The 14409-nt window shown below is 47.5% G+C and overlaps 1 protein-coding gene across 3 annotated transcripts in view; it reads right to left on the bottom strand.

Annotated features, from left to right (window-relative positions):
- The window catches only part of BTBD16 (BTB domain containing 16), a 66216-nt gene that overhangs the window by 31280 nt on the left and 20527 nt on the right, over positions 1 to 14409 (bottom strand). For all 3 annotated transcript variants that reach the window (XM_037731376.1, XM_037731377.1, XM_037731378.1), the window contains 2 exons: positions 6932 to 7001; positions 5651 to 5781 (listed from right to left, as the gene is read on the bottom strand). In XM_037731376.1, the coding sequence (XP_037587304.1) occupies positions 5651 to 5781; positions 6932 to 7001 (201 nt within the window). The remainder of the gene's footprint in view (positions 1 to 5650; positions 5782 to 6931; positions 7002 to 14409) is intronic.

Raw genomic sequence — 14409 nt, 5'->3', positions numbered from 1 at the left:
AAGATTGCGCCACTGCACTCCAATCTGGGCGACAGAGTGAGACTCCATCTCAAAAAAAAAAAAAAAAAAAAAAAGTTGGAAAGAAAGAAAAGAATCAGCTGATTAGTGCCCTAGTTCCCTCTGCAGCCTTAGTTTCCTTTGCCATACAACCTAACATATTCATGGGTTCCAGAGAGTGGGATGTGGACATCTGTGGGGCCATCATTCTAATGGCTGCACACGTACAAAGTGCTTAGTACAGTGCCTGGCACATCATGACACGCTCAGCGGCTGGAAGCTCTTATGCATACGTGGCAGGGTCAGGTCCCAGCTCCAGAGCCCATGCAGTGCCTGCTGCAGCATAGGCCTCTCCTCCATAAATGAGCGTTGCCAAAGAATAGCTGCTACCCCATAATGGCAGCTCTGTAAGTGTGACTGTTTCCCAAACCCCTTCTCTAGCAGCCTCTGACAGTTATCTTTGGAGCCATTTCAACACTTCTTAAATCCATTAATATTTTCAGCCTCTGACCATGGACATAGCACCCTGGCCTTAAAATATGTCACCACTTCTTCATTCAACCACTGTCTGTGGTTATGCTGGGTTGCACGAAAGACAAATCGTGACTCTAAAGGATACTGGAAATGTCACCCACCTCTCATGCTATTTCTGAACAGAGTAAAACTGTCTCTGTCCTCTCATTTGGTTTTCAGACCACCTACAAATGCATGGACTTTTACTCCGGCCAGACAGGACCAAGTTTGTCACCATCTGGGCAATCATCGTGAGGCAGGAAGGGGACACTCTCCGCAGGGTCACTTGGTATGATGTCCTCATGAAGAACTTTGTCAACAGGGCTGGCGAAATGGAGTGACTTCCAATGGAAACCCCATACCTGAGGTCCTCAAACCCAGAATGTCCTTTGAGATCTTACTAAAGAGGAGCTAGCAGCAACATGGGGGAGTCCTTGGGAGCTCCATGAATCAGAATCCTGGTTCTATTATTTATGAAGGATAATTATTAAAGTAAATTCCTCTGTCTTTAGGTCAATATCAGACCTGAAAGTATTTGTTTCTGCAACAGATAACCACACCAAAGACATTCATACACCTTTTTCTTTACCTAAGAGCTCTGATGGCCTCAGTCAAGACAGAACTCACAAGGGCTTGAACCTCCCTCCCTGGGCTGTACCTTGTGTGTTTACTGGCACTCGCAAGCAGCCATTGGAATGTAACTCATATTTGTTCTTTAGGAGAGAAAAAACAATGCTTTTCATAAGACACTTTCCTCTATTTTTTACTGAGAAAATTATATATAAACAATAAAGGCTGTCTTGTGCATATAGACCATAGAGAAAGCCATGACCATGTGAGTAAGATAGGAACAAGGATGGCCACTGCTGCATCACTTGTCTTGGCAAACAAACAAACAAAATAAAACAAAAGGCCATTAGGAAGGGAATGAAAAGAGATCACTGTGCATTCATCCAATAGAACCATGTACAATTAAAAGTTAAAATGCTAATCAGATATGTAAATATCAACATGGAGAGAACACAACACACGATGTAAGTGAGTAAGCTGCAGAATGTTGCAATCACGATGAGAACACGTATTTCAAGTTTAAATCTTTTAAGCCAGTATTATTTATGTGGCAAGAGTAAAATCAAGTAGATTAAATCTGCACAAGTTCCTAACAGTGGTTTAATTGTCTTTAGGAGGGGACGGAGGCAGAAAATGAGGCAGGGAATGGGACTGGGAGGGGCACATAGGTGACTTTTGCTTCACTGGAAATGTTTGATGTCTCAATTTAAGACAAAATACTAATATTCGTTCATTTGGGGAGATGAGTACAACCGCATTTTGTATTATCATCCTACTTTTATACTTTTTTACAGTAAAAATGATATCAATATTCTTATTGTTCTTGACCGTCAGTAAGGAAAATGAAGGCCTCATGCAGAGCACATCAGTGGGCTGGTAATGACCATGGGCTTTAAGCCACTCAGATGTGGGTTCAAACCCCAACTCCCATGTTGCATGGAGAGACGGTCAGCTGATCCCGTCATTTCCTATAACCTCTATCCCACGGGCAAGAAATGCCAATAATGGTATCCACCTCATTAGGTTGCTATAGGAATCAGTCTGGATAATGCCACCCAGAGTGTTCTGTATCCAACTAGTGCTTAATAATTGGTGGGTATTGTTAGTATTAGCTAAAGAAGCATTGGGTTCAGGGACTATTACATTTGAGATGGGTGCCCAGAGGTGTCCCAGACACCCATGGGAACCTTGTCCCATGCTGAAGGGCAGATTGTGGAACAAATGTGACAAGGAGGACATGCATAGCTCTTCTTGGGGAATTCTTGAGACCCCGAGACTTCTCGGGTTATAGACGGGAAGTCAGGGAGAATTGGAAACACAGGAGGCAGTGCTGCCAGTTGCAAGGTCATCTTTTGTTGAGATGGTAGCTAGACAGTGCTCTGAGGTCTCTAACCTCCTAAGTCTGCGAGGAGCTTGGCTTCCAGGAAAACAACTTGGAATGAAAGTTTCTTAATATTAGAGTTAGTAGAACAGGGTAACCCAGCAGTGACCTCTACGAAGAAAATTAACTGAAAACCAAATGTCAGGCAATTAAATTAAAACCAGAGGCCCCAGAGGTTAGAAAAACTGTAGCCTGTTTTACCCCAGGTGGTTTACACGATGGAAAACAAAACCTGAAGGAAGATGAGCTCGAGGGACTTTGGATGGAGACAGCCAAATGGCCCAGAAGCTGCAGCCTCTGCTAAAAAAAAAAAAAAAAAGGACGTTGTTCCAAACACCTGTGACCACAAACTGGGGGACTAGCCCCACAGCTGGAGGGGCAGATAAGTCCGGCCAAAGGTCACTCCATCCCTGACGTTGGAGTCTGCATTTCCACGCATCCCACTCTGGGGCCACGTGGCTCCTTGGGACCATCAGTTCTCGCTACGTCCTTTCAGTTGCTGGTAACCTTGGCCTCTGTGACCAACGATGAGGGGTGCAGCACACAGGGCAAGATGCTGACTTTGGAGCCAGTGGAGGCCCTGCCCTGCCCATCATTAGCCCTCTTATATCAGGGATAACAACTGTGCCCGCCACAGGGGGTGGTGAGGCTAGAAAGGGACAGCACACACAGCACACAGCACACACTGCAATGTTAGCTCGAGAAAGATGCATTCTGAATCAGCTGTGGACCATGGTGCCAAATCCATGAGCCAGCAGCCTGAAACTCACAAGCACCCTAATATGAGAAGGCCTAGCAGGTGGAACTTCTAACAAGCCTCCTTCTTCCTGAACCCTGTCTCCCACCTTCCTCAAACTTTAATGCAGGCAGCCACTAGAGATCAACCTCAGATGTGAGCAGAGCCTGGGGAGCGGTCAGCCTGGGCACGTGGCTGATAACAGGCCTGAAGCCACACAGGGCTCTTCTCCCTTCAGTGATAGCCCTGGACTATCTGTTCAGACAGTTCCTGGGGAGGGGCCAGAGGAGCAGGACCCATTTTCCACATCAGTCATGTCTGCCAGGTTGGTGAGTCTAGACACTTGACACGTAATGCTCTTGACCTCTTTTCCTGCCCAGCGTGCATTTGTCAGGCTTATCCCACCACTAACATTCTGGTTGTGGTCAGACATTTTTTCTTTTTAACCAAGTTAATGCTGCCAGGGTGTGACAGCTCAGCCTTTCCAAGGGAGGGACAACGTTATGAAAACTCTAAGAGATGCCATGTTTATCTTTTCTTCAACAATTACGCAACCTTGTTCCACTGGGGAGTAGGGGGGCACCTGAGTGAGGGAAAGCAGAGAACACCACGGAATGACTTTAGGAGTGTGCCCAATGCCCTGGGCTGGCCTGAAGCTGGGGCTCCTGGGGGCTTCCCAGAGAATAGGGTCTCCTTCCCCCCGTCCCAGAACTCCGTTCTACCTGCCTCGCATCTCTGCAAACGTCAGGACATTACATGCTAACGTAGCCACTTCAAACCAACAGTAGAATAAATCTTTCCAAATCTAACTTCTGAAAGCGGAACACTTTCCACACATAAACATGAGTAAACACTCATTTTCTAATATTCTACTAGGATTTTCAGCAGAATGTAGTTTTCACTTTTGAAATTTCCTCAAAGGTAATAAAATTTTGGTAACTTGGAAATGAGTACCAAGATCTTTTTGAATAAAGTCCTAAAAAGAGATGACAACTAAGTGGTCCTAAACAGAGTCCTGCATTGGAGAAAAAAAACGCTATGAAAGACAGTATTGTGCAAGTGACATTCAAGTATTACATCAATGTAAACTTTTTCGAGTTGATAACTGCACTATATTTGTATTTTCAAAAAAATTCTTCTTCTTAGGAAATAAACACTGAAGCATGTGGAGTAAAGGACCTTCATAAATGTGACTTACCCCAAATATTAACAGTTCAGAAAAAAACAAGTATATATACAGATAAAGGCAGAGATGCAGATGACGGAGCCAGCGGGGCAGAAATTGAACTCTAGCGTGATCGACGGTACAGGGTGCATACAATCTATGCATTATTCTTGCAACTTTTCCTTAAGTTTGGAAATTATTTTCAAATACAAATGTTTCAGACACAAATATAAAATAGAAAGTTCTTTTGACTTAGTCATTTCACTTCTGGGAATTCAATGTGGGGAAAGAATCTGAGATGAAGATACATGTTGAAGGATGTTCACCAGTGTGCTATTTGTATTGGTAAAACACTGGAAATAACCTAAAAAGCCTGGCATGGGGGAATATCTCCAGGGAGAAGGAGAGATGGCAGGGGACAGGCATTTCAGGCAGGAGGATGGGCATGAACTGGGGCCCGGTATGGGGAGGTGTTCAGCAGGGAAGTTTCAGGAGGTCCCCGTGGCTGCACTCATGCTGCGTGAGATGAAAGAGCCAGGTCCAGAGGCAAAGGCCGTTGGCTAGAGATGAGATTAGAATCGGGTCCAGACCGGAAGCCAAACAGTTAGAGGTCACCTTGGTCCAAATAAGAGACATTGGAGCTCCGGTCTTGGGCTGGGGCTGCTGCCAGTGGAGAGAGGTCCATAGCGCTGGACTTGATTTGGAAGTAGAAATGACCCCAGGGTCAGGGTGCAGTCAAAGTGGTGTCCAGGACTCTCAAGGCTCTAGCTTGATGCGCTAGTCAGATGGTGGAGGAACACTGGGGGCAGGCTTGGGTGCAGGAAAGGTCAGGGGCACTGAGAGTTGGGTTTTAACTCTAATTGCCAGAGAGGTCAAGCAGGTCAGACATGTGTGTCTAGAATTACTCAGCAGAGGAGTCAGGGCTGGTGATGTAAACCGATTCAGGGCGAGAGATTTTATTTTCTATAATGAATGTGCATTAATGTTGTCAGGATTTTTTCTAAAAATTACTTAGGTAATTAAGTCTTTCATTTTTCGTATACAGGCAAGTAATGAGACAACAGGGACTCAGAGGGTCCCTACCCACAAGAAGGAGTGTGAAGGTAGCCCTGTCCCCAACCCCGCACACAGCACCCTGAGTTCCAGCCCCAGCCGAGGCCCAACTGTCCAGGAGGCCAGGACGCTTAAGGCGTGGGTGCAGCCTCCCCCAGAGCCCCTCCCCCCCAGGTTGGCCCCCACCTTCTCCCAAGCCCCTCTCAAGGCCCGCAGCCTGGGAGCCAGCTCTCACCTGGGAGACTTCAGCACTTTGTGGAGCAGGTCCTGCGGGATTCTGCGGAGGTGGACCTGTGTCCCCAGTAGAGGAACCAAGTTCATTTCCAGCCACTTCTCACAGGCCGTGGTGAGCTGCTCTTCCTTGTACTAAGACAAGAAAAGCCAGTTAATGAAGGAAGTCCTGAACTCTTGGCACCCTCTGCTGGCCTGCGAGGACACTACATGTGTGCTCAGAGGGACAGTCACTGCAGACACGCTCAAACATTTTCTACAAAATATGTGAATGACAGCGGATACCGTTTTCAAAGTGCCTTCTACGCTGGAGCTGTTGCACTTGGTTGATTGAAATCAATCCTCACTGAAAACCTATGAGATGGATTCACAGTCTTCCCTATGTTACTAATGGGGAAACATACTCCCAGGTCCCTGCTCTTGCCTGTGTTACGAGTCACACAACTCATAAGTGGCAGAGCCGGATGTGAACCCACCATAGGCCTTGCACGCTGGCCCAAGTCAGTGGCTGATCATGGAGGGCTCGGGGTGTGCCCGAGGGAGCTCTGAGGCTACGATGTGAACACACCCAAAAAGCAAGAATTAAAGGGCAGGGGAAGTAGAAAATGCTCCCCCCAGGGACCCTGAGAGAGTCTTAGCACACCTCGAATAGCTTCAGGGCCTCGGGTGCTTCTGCAGCCCAAGAGTTGCTGAGAAATGCTGACCAGAATGCAGATGCCACCACAAGTGGTCTTGGAATTGCCAGGGGGGTGAAGGGGAGGACGCAACAATAGGAAACTGTGGCATGCTGACTGGTAACCCCCCAGGTCATTGATGGCCACACAGGGGGAGCTGGAGTCAGGAGGCCTGGGGTTTGGACCCAGCTGGTTTCCCCAGGCACTGAGGCTGCTACCCTCCTTGGCTCTGTTTTCTCCTCTGAGAATAAGCATTGGGATCTATCATTTATTCCTAACTCTGGCACACTGACTAGACCCAGGTGGGTCCAGACCTCACAGCTCCAACAAGAACATCCTGGAAGCCCTTCTGCTGTTTCAGTGAGAAAGGCTCTGCTGCTTCTTCCCCACCTCAGATTAAAGTCTTTCTACTTTTTTGATGTTAAAACATCCTTTTAAAAATAAAAAGTCTTTTTTAAAACAAATGTGTTCATGTGGCAAAATAAAATATATGGTGACATCAAATAGATATTCTGGGGGGAACTTGGCCTGGTGGGTGAAATCCCAGCATCTGGGCTGCTCCTGAAGGCCCCCCCGCCAGGGGCCACGTGCCCTGTCCGGATTGTTCTCACCTTGCAGCCAGCCTCGTAGAATTTCCTGATGGTGATTGGCGTGAGACCGGCCATCATCATGTCCATGCACCTACAGAGAGAACTGCAGTTTCTGGAGGAGCCCCATGAAGCTTTTGGAGAAGTGAGAAGTCCCAGAGGTTCTTTTTTTTCTTGTTTCTTTTTAGTATACTTTAAGTTCTGGGGTATACGTACGGAACGTGCAGGTTACATAGGTATGCATGTACCATGGTGGCTGGCTACATCCCTCACCCCTTCATCTACATTAGGTATTTCTCCTAATGCTATCCCTCCCCTATCCCCCCACTCCCTGGTATTCCTCCCCTAGCCCCCCAACCCCCAACAGGCCCCAGTGTGTGATGTTCCCCTCCCTGTGTCCATGTGTTCTCACTGTTCAATACCCACTTATGAGTGAGAACATGTGGTGTTTGGTTTTCTGTTCTTGTGTCAGTTTGCTGAGAATGATGGTTTCCAGCTTTACCCATGTCCCTGCCAAGGACATGAACTCATCCTTTTTTATGACTGCATAGTATTCCATGGTGTATATGTGCCACATTTTCTTTATCCAGTCTATCATTGATGGGCATTTGGGTTGGTTTCAAGTCTTTGCTATTGCAAACAGTGACGTAATAACCATACGTGTGCATGTGTCTTTATAGAAGAATGATTTATAGTCCCTTGGGTATATACTGAGTAATGGGATTGCTGGGTCAAATGGTATTTCTATTTCTAGATCCTCAAAGAATCGCCAACACTGTCTTCACTATCTTCCACAATGGTTGAACTAATTTACACTCCCACCAACAGTATAAAAGCAGCAGAGATCTTTCACATGGAAGGGGGCCTTGCTTTAGCAATATGGACAATTGGCCAGAGGACAAGACCAGCATGGCTTGTTAGAAATAGCTCTGGGCTGGGAGATGAGGCCAGAGATCAAATTATTCAGGAGAAAGCAAACAAAAACCCTATAGCAAGTAACAAGGATTACTGCTCAAAGCTGAAGTGCCACCAGGTGCTGAGTTAAGATTCGATTTTAGCCGACTTGGCCCTCTGGTCACCCCCTTCCTGAGGACTGTCTTCCTGTACAGAGCCTTATGGTGCCACCAGAGGGGCCTCAAGCCCCTTTCCACTCTGTGCACAAATGGAATCAAAGAGAAGCTTTCAGATGAAAGTCTCTGTGTGCTTATGACTAGGACCCGTTGATTTGGCTCACCCAGCCATAAAGGATCTATTCACTGAGCACGTATTAGGTGCTAGGCACCCAGCGAGCTCCTTGTTGTGCAAAAAACAAAACTGATGGGCCAGTGAGGTGACATGTTAAGTCAACTTTCAGACAGATAACCACATTTAACAGTTATGTTAAGGGTTAAAAAGTTAACGAACAGGTGCTGAGAAGGCAGAAAATGGGGACTTCAGCCTAGTGTGGTCAAATCAGAAAAGTGATCAGACATCAGAAGAATGGCATTTAAAACCTGAAAGAGGCAGACAAAGCATTGGTCAGGCCAGGGATTGGAAGACCAGCATTCCAAGAAGAGGAAACAGCATGTGCAAAGTTCCTGGGGCAGGAGCAGGTGCCACGCTTTGAGGGGATGTCAGGGCTGGCATAGCTGCAGGGCAGTGAGTTTGACACTGCTCCACACTGCCCCCGCTCTCTCCCTCTTTAACTACAGTAATTCGTCTGGGCTCAGTTCCAGCACCACTTCCTCTTGAAAGTCTCCCTGATTGCTCCTCTCCACATACCCCCTTAGCTTTGATTTCCATGACTTCCTTCTTCTACCTGGTTCCTTGCCTCCCTCCAAGAAGGGCATGGGCCGGGGTGGAGTGTGGTTGATGTGCTATGTGGCAGTTAGTGTCATAGACGTTTCAGTGACTGAACTTTCACAGCTAATATTAACCTCTCTTCAGCAAAATTGCCTCAAAGGATGTTCATTCATTGAACAGGACACCAGAGAATAGCCACTGGGATCTCATATTGAAGCATCACTTTGAACTCATTATCACTCAATAGTTGTCCTGAGCTCAGTGGAGATACATACTGCTCACAGGCAGTGGCTTAAAGGACATCTAGTACCTTCTGCACTTATTCTAAAATGTATCCTTCAAGAGGCCAGACCAGAAGGCAGCTGGGGTCTCATTGCCACCAACAACCACATCCTTGAAGGGCAGCTTTTACTGAGTTGCATTTTGGTGTTCTGCTTTTGCCAATATCAGGGAAAAAACATTATAAGATTTATTGTTCTATTTACGGATATTCTATGGATATTGTTGAGGACATCGATCATTAGGTTTTTTTTTTTTTTTTTTTTTGGGGTGGGGGGTCTCACTACAGGCTGGAGTGAAATGGCTATTCACAGGTGCGATCCCACTACTGATCAGCATGGGAGTTTTGACCTGCTCTGTTTCCGACCTGGGCCGGCTCACCCCTCCTTAGGCAACCTGGTGGTCCCCCGCTCCTGGGAGGTCACCATACTGATGTCGAACTTAGTGCAGACACCCGATTGGCATAATGTACTAAAGCCCATAACTCCTGGGTTCAAGCGATCCTCCCACCACAGCCTCCTGAGTAGCTGGGACTACAGGCATGCACCACCGCGCCCAGCCAAGTGATTTGTTTTTTAAACTTTTAACTAGTTTTTATTTTTATCTCACATCACTGATCAAGTTTCCCTTTTTATCTGCTGCTAGCAAGTCCAGAGCTGGACGTGTGGCCCATTTTAGGAAGAGCGTGGGTTATTAGAGTTAGCATACAATTTTAGCCTTTCCATCTTTTTCTTTCTCCTTAAAAAAATAATAACTTGGTGTTCTGTTGCCTTATTTCATGTATTCATGGAAGCCACTCAAAGCCTTTACTAAAAGAAGTTAAGAAACGATCAATTAATAAGTAATCTGGTCAGGACCAAGGCACTTGACCCCCTTGTGTGCTAGGATTGGACCTTCAAACCATGAGACCGACTCTATCCATGAGAAGGTGACTTGAGTATTGGGGAAACCTGTGCTAAGGAAACATGGGGCGCTGCTGTCATCTCCTGGGTATTTCGGCTTCTAGGACTGCTGGGTCCTGTCAATCCTGCACCTTGGCTATCTCTTGAGCCTACTGTCCTCCTGCTCCCATTTCCCCTGCCTCCTTCAGACCCTCCTGGTCTCTCAGCTGAGCCTCGGCATAGCCTCTCAACAGCTGGCCTCCCTGCCCTGCAGCCACTCCACATCCTTCACACAGTAGGGGCTCAGCCTCAACTGCAGAGACCCTGCCACTCTCCCCTCCCATGCCCAGGCTCCCCGCTCTGCTGACTGACCAAGACCTACTCATGTGGCAACAAGGTCCTGCATGACCTGGGCTCACCCAAACCTCCGGCCATCGAAGCTGCATTGGGTCTTAGTGGCCAGGCCCATCCCAGTTTGCTGCTGTTCCGCCCTGTGCCCTCTCTCTCCCCCTTTGACTGCTATAATTCTTCCAAGCTCAGCTCCAGCACAACCACCTCTTGGAAGCCACCCTGATTGCTCCTCCCCACATACTGCCTTAGTTTTGATTTCCATGCCTTCTTCTACCTGGTTCCTTGCCTCCCTCCATCTCCTGTGAAACAACAGACTGCCAGGTAGCAGCCCTCCCCATCAAATCCATCCTGAGTGCCAGCTCTGTGCTGACCTGTGCTGCTGGTTCTGGAAATGCCACCAGGGACAGATGGAAGCCCTTTCCTCCTGGAGCACATGGCCTCACCAGTCAGCAGAGGATGAAGCCCAAGGTGTGACAAGGCTGAACAGGAGGCTCCGGCCCCACCCTCATGGGGCACAGGAGCCTTTAGGTGCCAGCTTTTATCTGTCAAAACCTACAGGGAGCACTAGCTGGGCTTGGAGTTGCCAGGGAGAAATGAATGCCCCAGAAGTCTGGCACCTTCTCTTATGCTTCCTCTTCCACACTGTCAAACCCATTGGCTGGACTAGACTGGAATGATCAGATTTCCCAGACCAAAAAAAGCAAAGAAAGCCACCCAGGCTCACCTCTGGCTCAGGCAGGTGGGGGGTTGCCATTTCCAGAAATTCTAAAGGACCAGGCAATTGCACACAGAGGAAGTTCAGCCCTGCGTGGAGGCAAGGAAATGCTCTTCTGGGCCTGTGAGCCTGGAGGAACCCAAGTGACAACTAGGGAGGTGCTCCATGTGTCTGTGTGTGAGCATGTGTGTGCATACACATACGTGCACATATGTGCTGGTACATACATGTGACAGCCATAATCCCAGCTGTGACTCTAGCCCAAGTGCCAATGAAGATATTGACATGAGAGTCAAAGGAACATCATCCAGTGGAAGCTGTGTGCACACACTGCATCCTTTAAAGACGGGAGGCCTCGGGTATGTGTGATTCAGAATTAAGCAGTCATCTGGTGATTTCCCCACTGCCTGGGAGCTCAGCTGAGATAACCTGTGAGTCTCATTCAGTACCTGAACATTGTGAAGCTATCAGAGTGACCTGGGGCACTTCTGTTACACACACACACACACACACACACACACACACACACACAGACCCTATGGTGCCACACCCTGCCAACTGCACCATCAGCCTCTCAAAGGCAGGCAAGACCCAGCCCAGCTGTGTGCAGGCCCGCCCTGACCTCTGCCCTAGAATCCCAGCCCCACCACAGTTATCTGGAGAATCTTGGGCAGGTCCCATCAACTTCAGGCAAGCCTGTGTTTGCTCATCAGTGGAATGAAAGGTTTGGCTCAGTATCCGCAAAGCCCTTCCTGCTTTGGCGTTCAAAACAAGGCAGTGGGAGGGGAAAGGAGAATGAAGAACCTGCCATTCTTGGTTCATCTCTGGATCAGCCGGGGGGAGAGTTCTGAAGGCTAGATGCGGCTTCCAGTCTGCTCCTAAGGTAGGGCAGCTGAGGCTTGGAGACAGAAAGTGGCCAGAGGCCCCACTTCAAGAGGGAAGCTGCTCTTCCAGCATTCAGGTCAGAGATACCTTCCTGGACTGCACCAGAAGACAGCTGCTCAGAAATTCTCTGTGTAAAGGAGCTATGATTTCCTAGTTATACATCACAAGGCTATGCTGTGCTGACAGTGAGTGATACATACAATGGAAGGGGCATGAGGAATCTCAAGAAAACCTGGACTTTTCACCCCACCACCTTCAGGTCAAGGCCAGATTCCTTAGATGGCTCTAAAAGGCTATACCAGTTGGCTCTGCCTGCAACTACTCACCTCCCATCTGCCATAGCCACCTAACCCCACAGTCTGACTGTGCCAAACACACTGGAGTGCCTCTTCAAGACTCCAGGCCCCTCCTCAATGCGTGTCCTCTGCAGAGAGGTCCAGGCACCTGCATTCCCAACAATGCTGCCAGATGCCCCAGATCAAAGGCCTGGCCCCAGTCATTTCAGGATTCCCAGAATGAGGCACCAGCTCAAAAATGTTCGTGGGGTTGAATCTGACTGTGTGAACTCTACAAAAAAATGAATTGAAACCTGTAAGATCCCCAGGAGAAATCCGTCTCTTCCCTCTGCAGAGCAGCTAATGTCTTCTCTTGGTGTAGATGGAATATTCATTCATTCCTTCATCCACTCAGATAAAGAGACTGAGGTTTAAGAAGTAAACAAACCAGGCAGACCATCTCCTGCCCTGATCTCTTCTTTATATTGAATTGCATCAGGAATCTGGAAAAAAAGCTACAAGATACCACCTCTGTCTTCAGGACATCAAGCCAGTAGGCACACATCCCTGAAAAAGCCCAGAAGAAGAAAAAATATTCTAGAGAAATGAATCCCATGAATGATTTTCCACTTGGTTCACTTACCGTTTCATAAACATTCACAGAATGGAGGAATATTATGGGATATACAAAAAAGGAGGGGAAGTTCCAAGAAATGCTCTTTCTTATTACAGATACTAATTTTACCTGAACTTAATAATACATAGCACAACACTTTCCATTTAGGAATTCCCAAACTTCATTCCATTCACCTTTATTCACTTCCGGTGTCTTGGAGACTGCTGGACAGGGGACTTTAGAGGGCAGGGATCCTGCCCATCTGGTCCTTCACTGTCTCCTTGGCCTCCCAGAGAAGCCCAAGAAATTGTCCTTGAAGCAGGTGAATGAATGAATGTAGGTGTGAGTGAATAACTTGACAAGTGAGTGACCCTGAGCAAACCCCTCCTGACTCAATGCCATTGAAGGGAGGGTCAGAACCACAAATGAGCAAATGACGACATTACCACCTCACCCAAAGTGCAAAGTGGAATAGCACAGTGTGAGATGTGCAGGTTCCAGAGCCCCTCGACCTTCGAGTCCTGGCTTCTCTACTTGGCCACTATGTAGGCTCGGGCAAGTTACTTACTTCCCAACACCCCAGTTTTCTCATCTGTAAAATGACCATAGTAATAGTCCTACCTCCTAGGGTTGCAGGGAAGATGAAATGAGGTCATCCCTGCAAAGAGCTGAGAACTGAAAGGCAAACAAACACTCCATCCCAAAGCCCTATGTGCTGACATCTCCTAATCCCCAACAAAGTCCTGGGAAGTAGATAGGACAAATAGTTTGAACCACATTTTATGTCGGAGACAGCCAAGGTACATAGAGACTAAAGGGCACCTTATTCAGAACTGAGCACAGACCCTGCATGGACCCAGGTTGCTTTTGACTTTGTAGGAAAAGCCCAGTGCAGACTGGGAGCTCTGGCCCTCACCCCTCCAGGGTGCATTTCCACGGCTGCTTGAATGCAGGCAGAAACACCAAGCAATGTCTGTTACCCTCTCACGCTCATGATTTCTGCATCCATGAGCCCAGGCAACCTTTGTCAGGATGAGGAAACGTTCATGTTCAATGCCAACCCACTTTGAATGCCTCCTGGTCCCCCGCCACCTCTTCTCCACACCCCCGACACACCCTGATGAACCCTCCTGCTTGGCAGCCTAGGTGGGCCAGTGGGGCCTGAATGTCAAAAAGAGAGGCTGTGCCTCACATGGGCAGGGGTGATTTTGGGGCTATTTTAACTTCGATCTTTGCATTTTCCTCTCTTCCAAAAGAACTATAATACGTAACATTTATAACAATAAAAATATTATTTACAAGAAAAAACAAGACTTTATCTCAAATGAGCAGGAAAAATGAGGACTGACAGTGATGGAAAAGTCACCTTATCCTCCAATGGCCAGCCTCTGTGTATGTGTTTGACTCAAAGGAGACTGATTTCTTTTTTAGCCAACAATGAAAAGAGGTGAAATTGATAAGCAAGCCTGGTTTGAGGGCTACTAGGAAGTCACTGTGTATATGCACAAAGTCTCTCCGCCTGGTAGAAATCCTCCCATTTGCATTTCGTTCCTGTGAATCGAGAATTGAGTATCATTTGGTTAAAATTAGTATGTTGCTAGTGTGAATTAGTGTCTCAGTTTTTTTTCAGGCTCAAGGCCATGCTTGGCATAAAGACACCCGAGACGTCTCAGCCCAGTGAAGAGGAATGTTCCACCAAATGGACCAGGAATTGTCCT

Source organism: Cebus imitator, unplaced genomic scaffold (assembly GCF_001604975.1).
Source record: "Cebus imitator isolate Cc_AM_T3 unplaced genomic scaffold, Cebus_imitator-1.0 Scaffold396, whole genome shotgun sequence".
Lineage (NCBI taxonomy): Eukaryota > Metazoa > Chordata > Mammalia > Primates > Cebidae > Cebus > Cebus imitator.
Note: the sequence above shows the minus strand (reverse complement) of the source record. Positions and strands in the feature narration are given on the sequence as shown.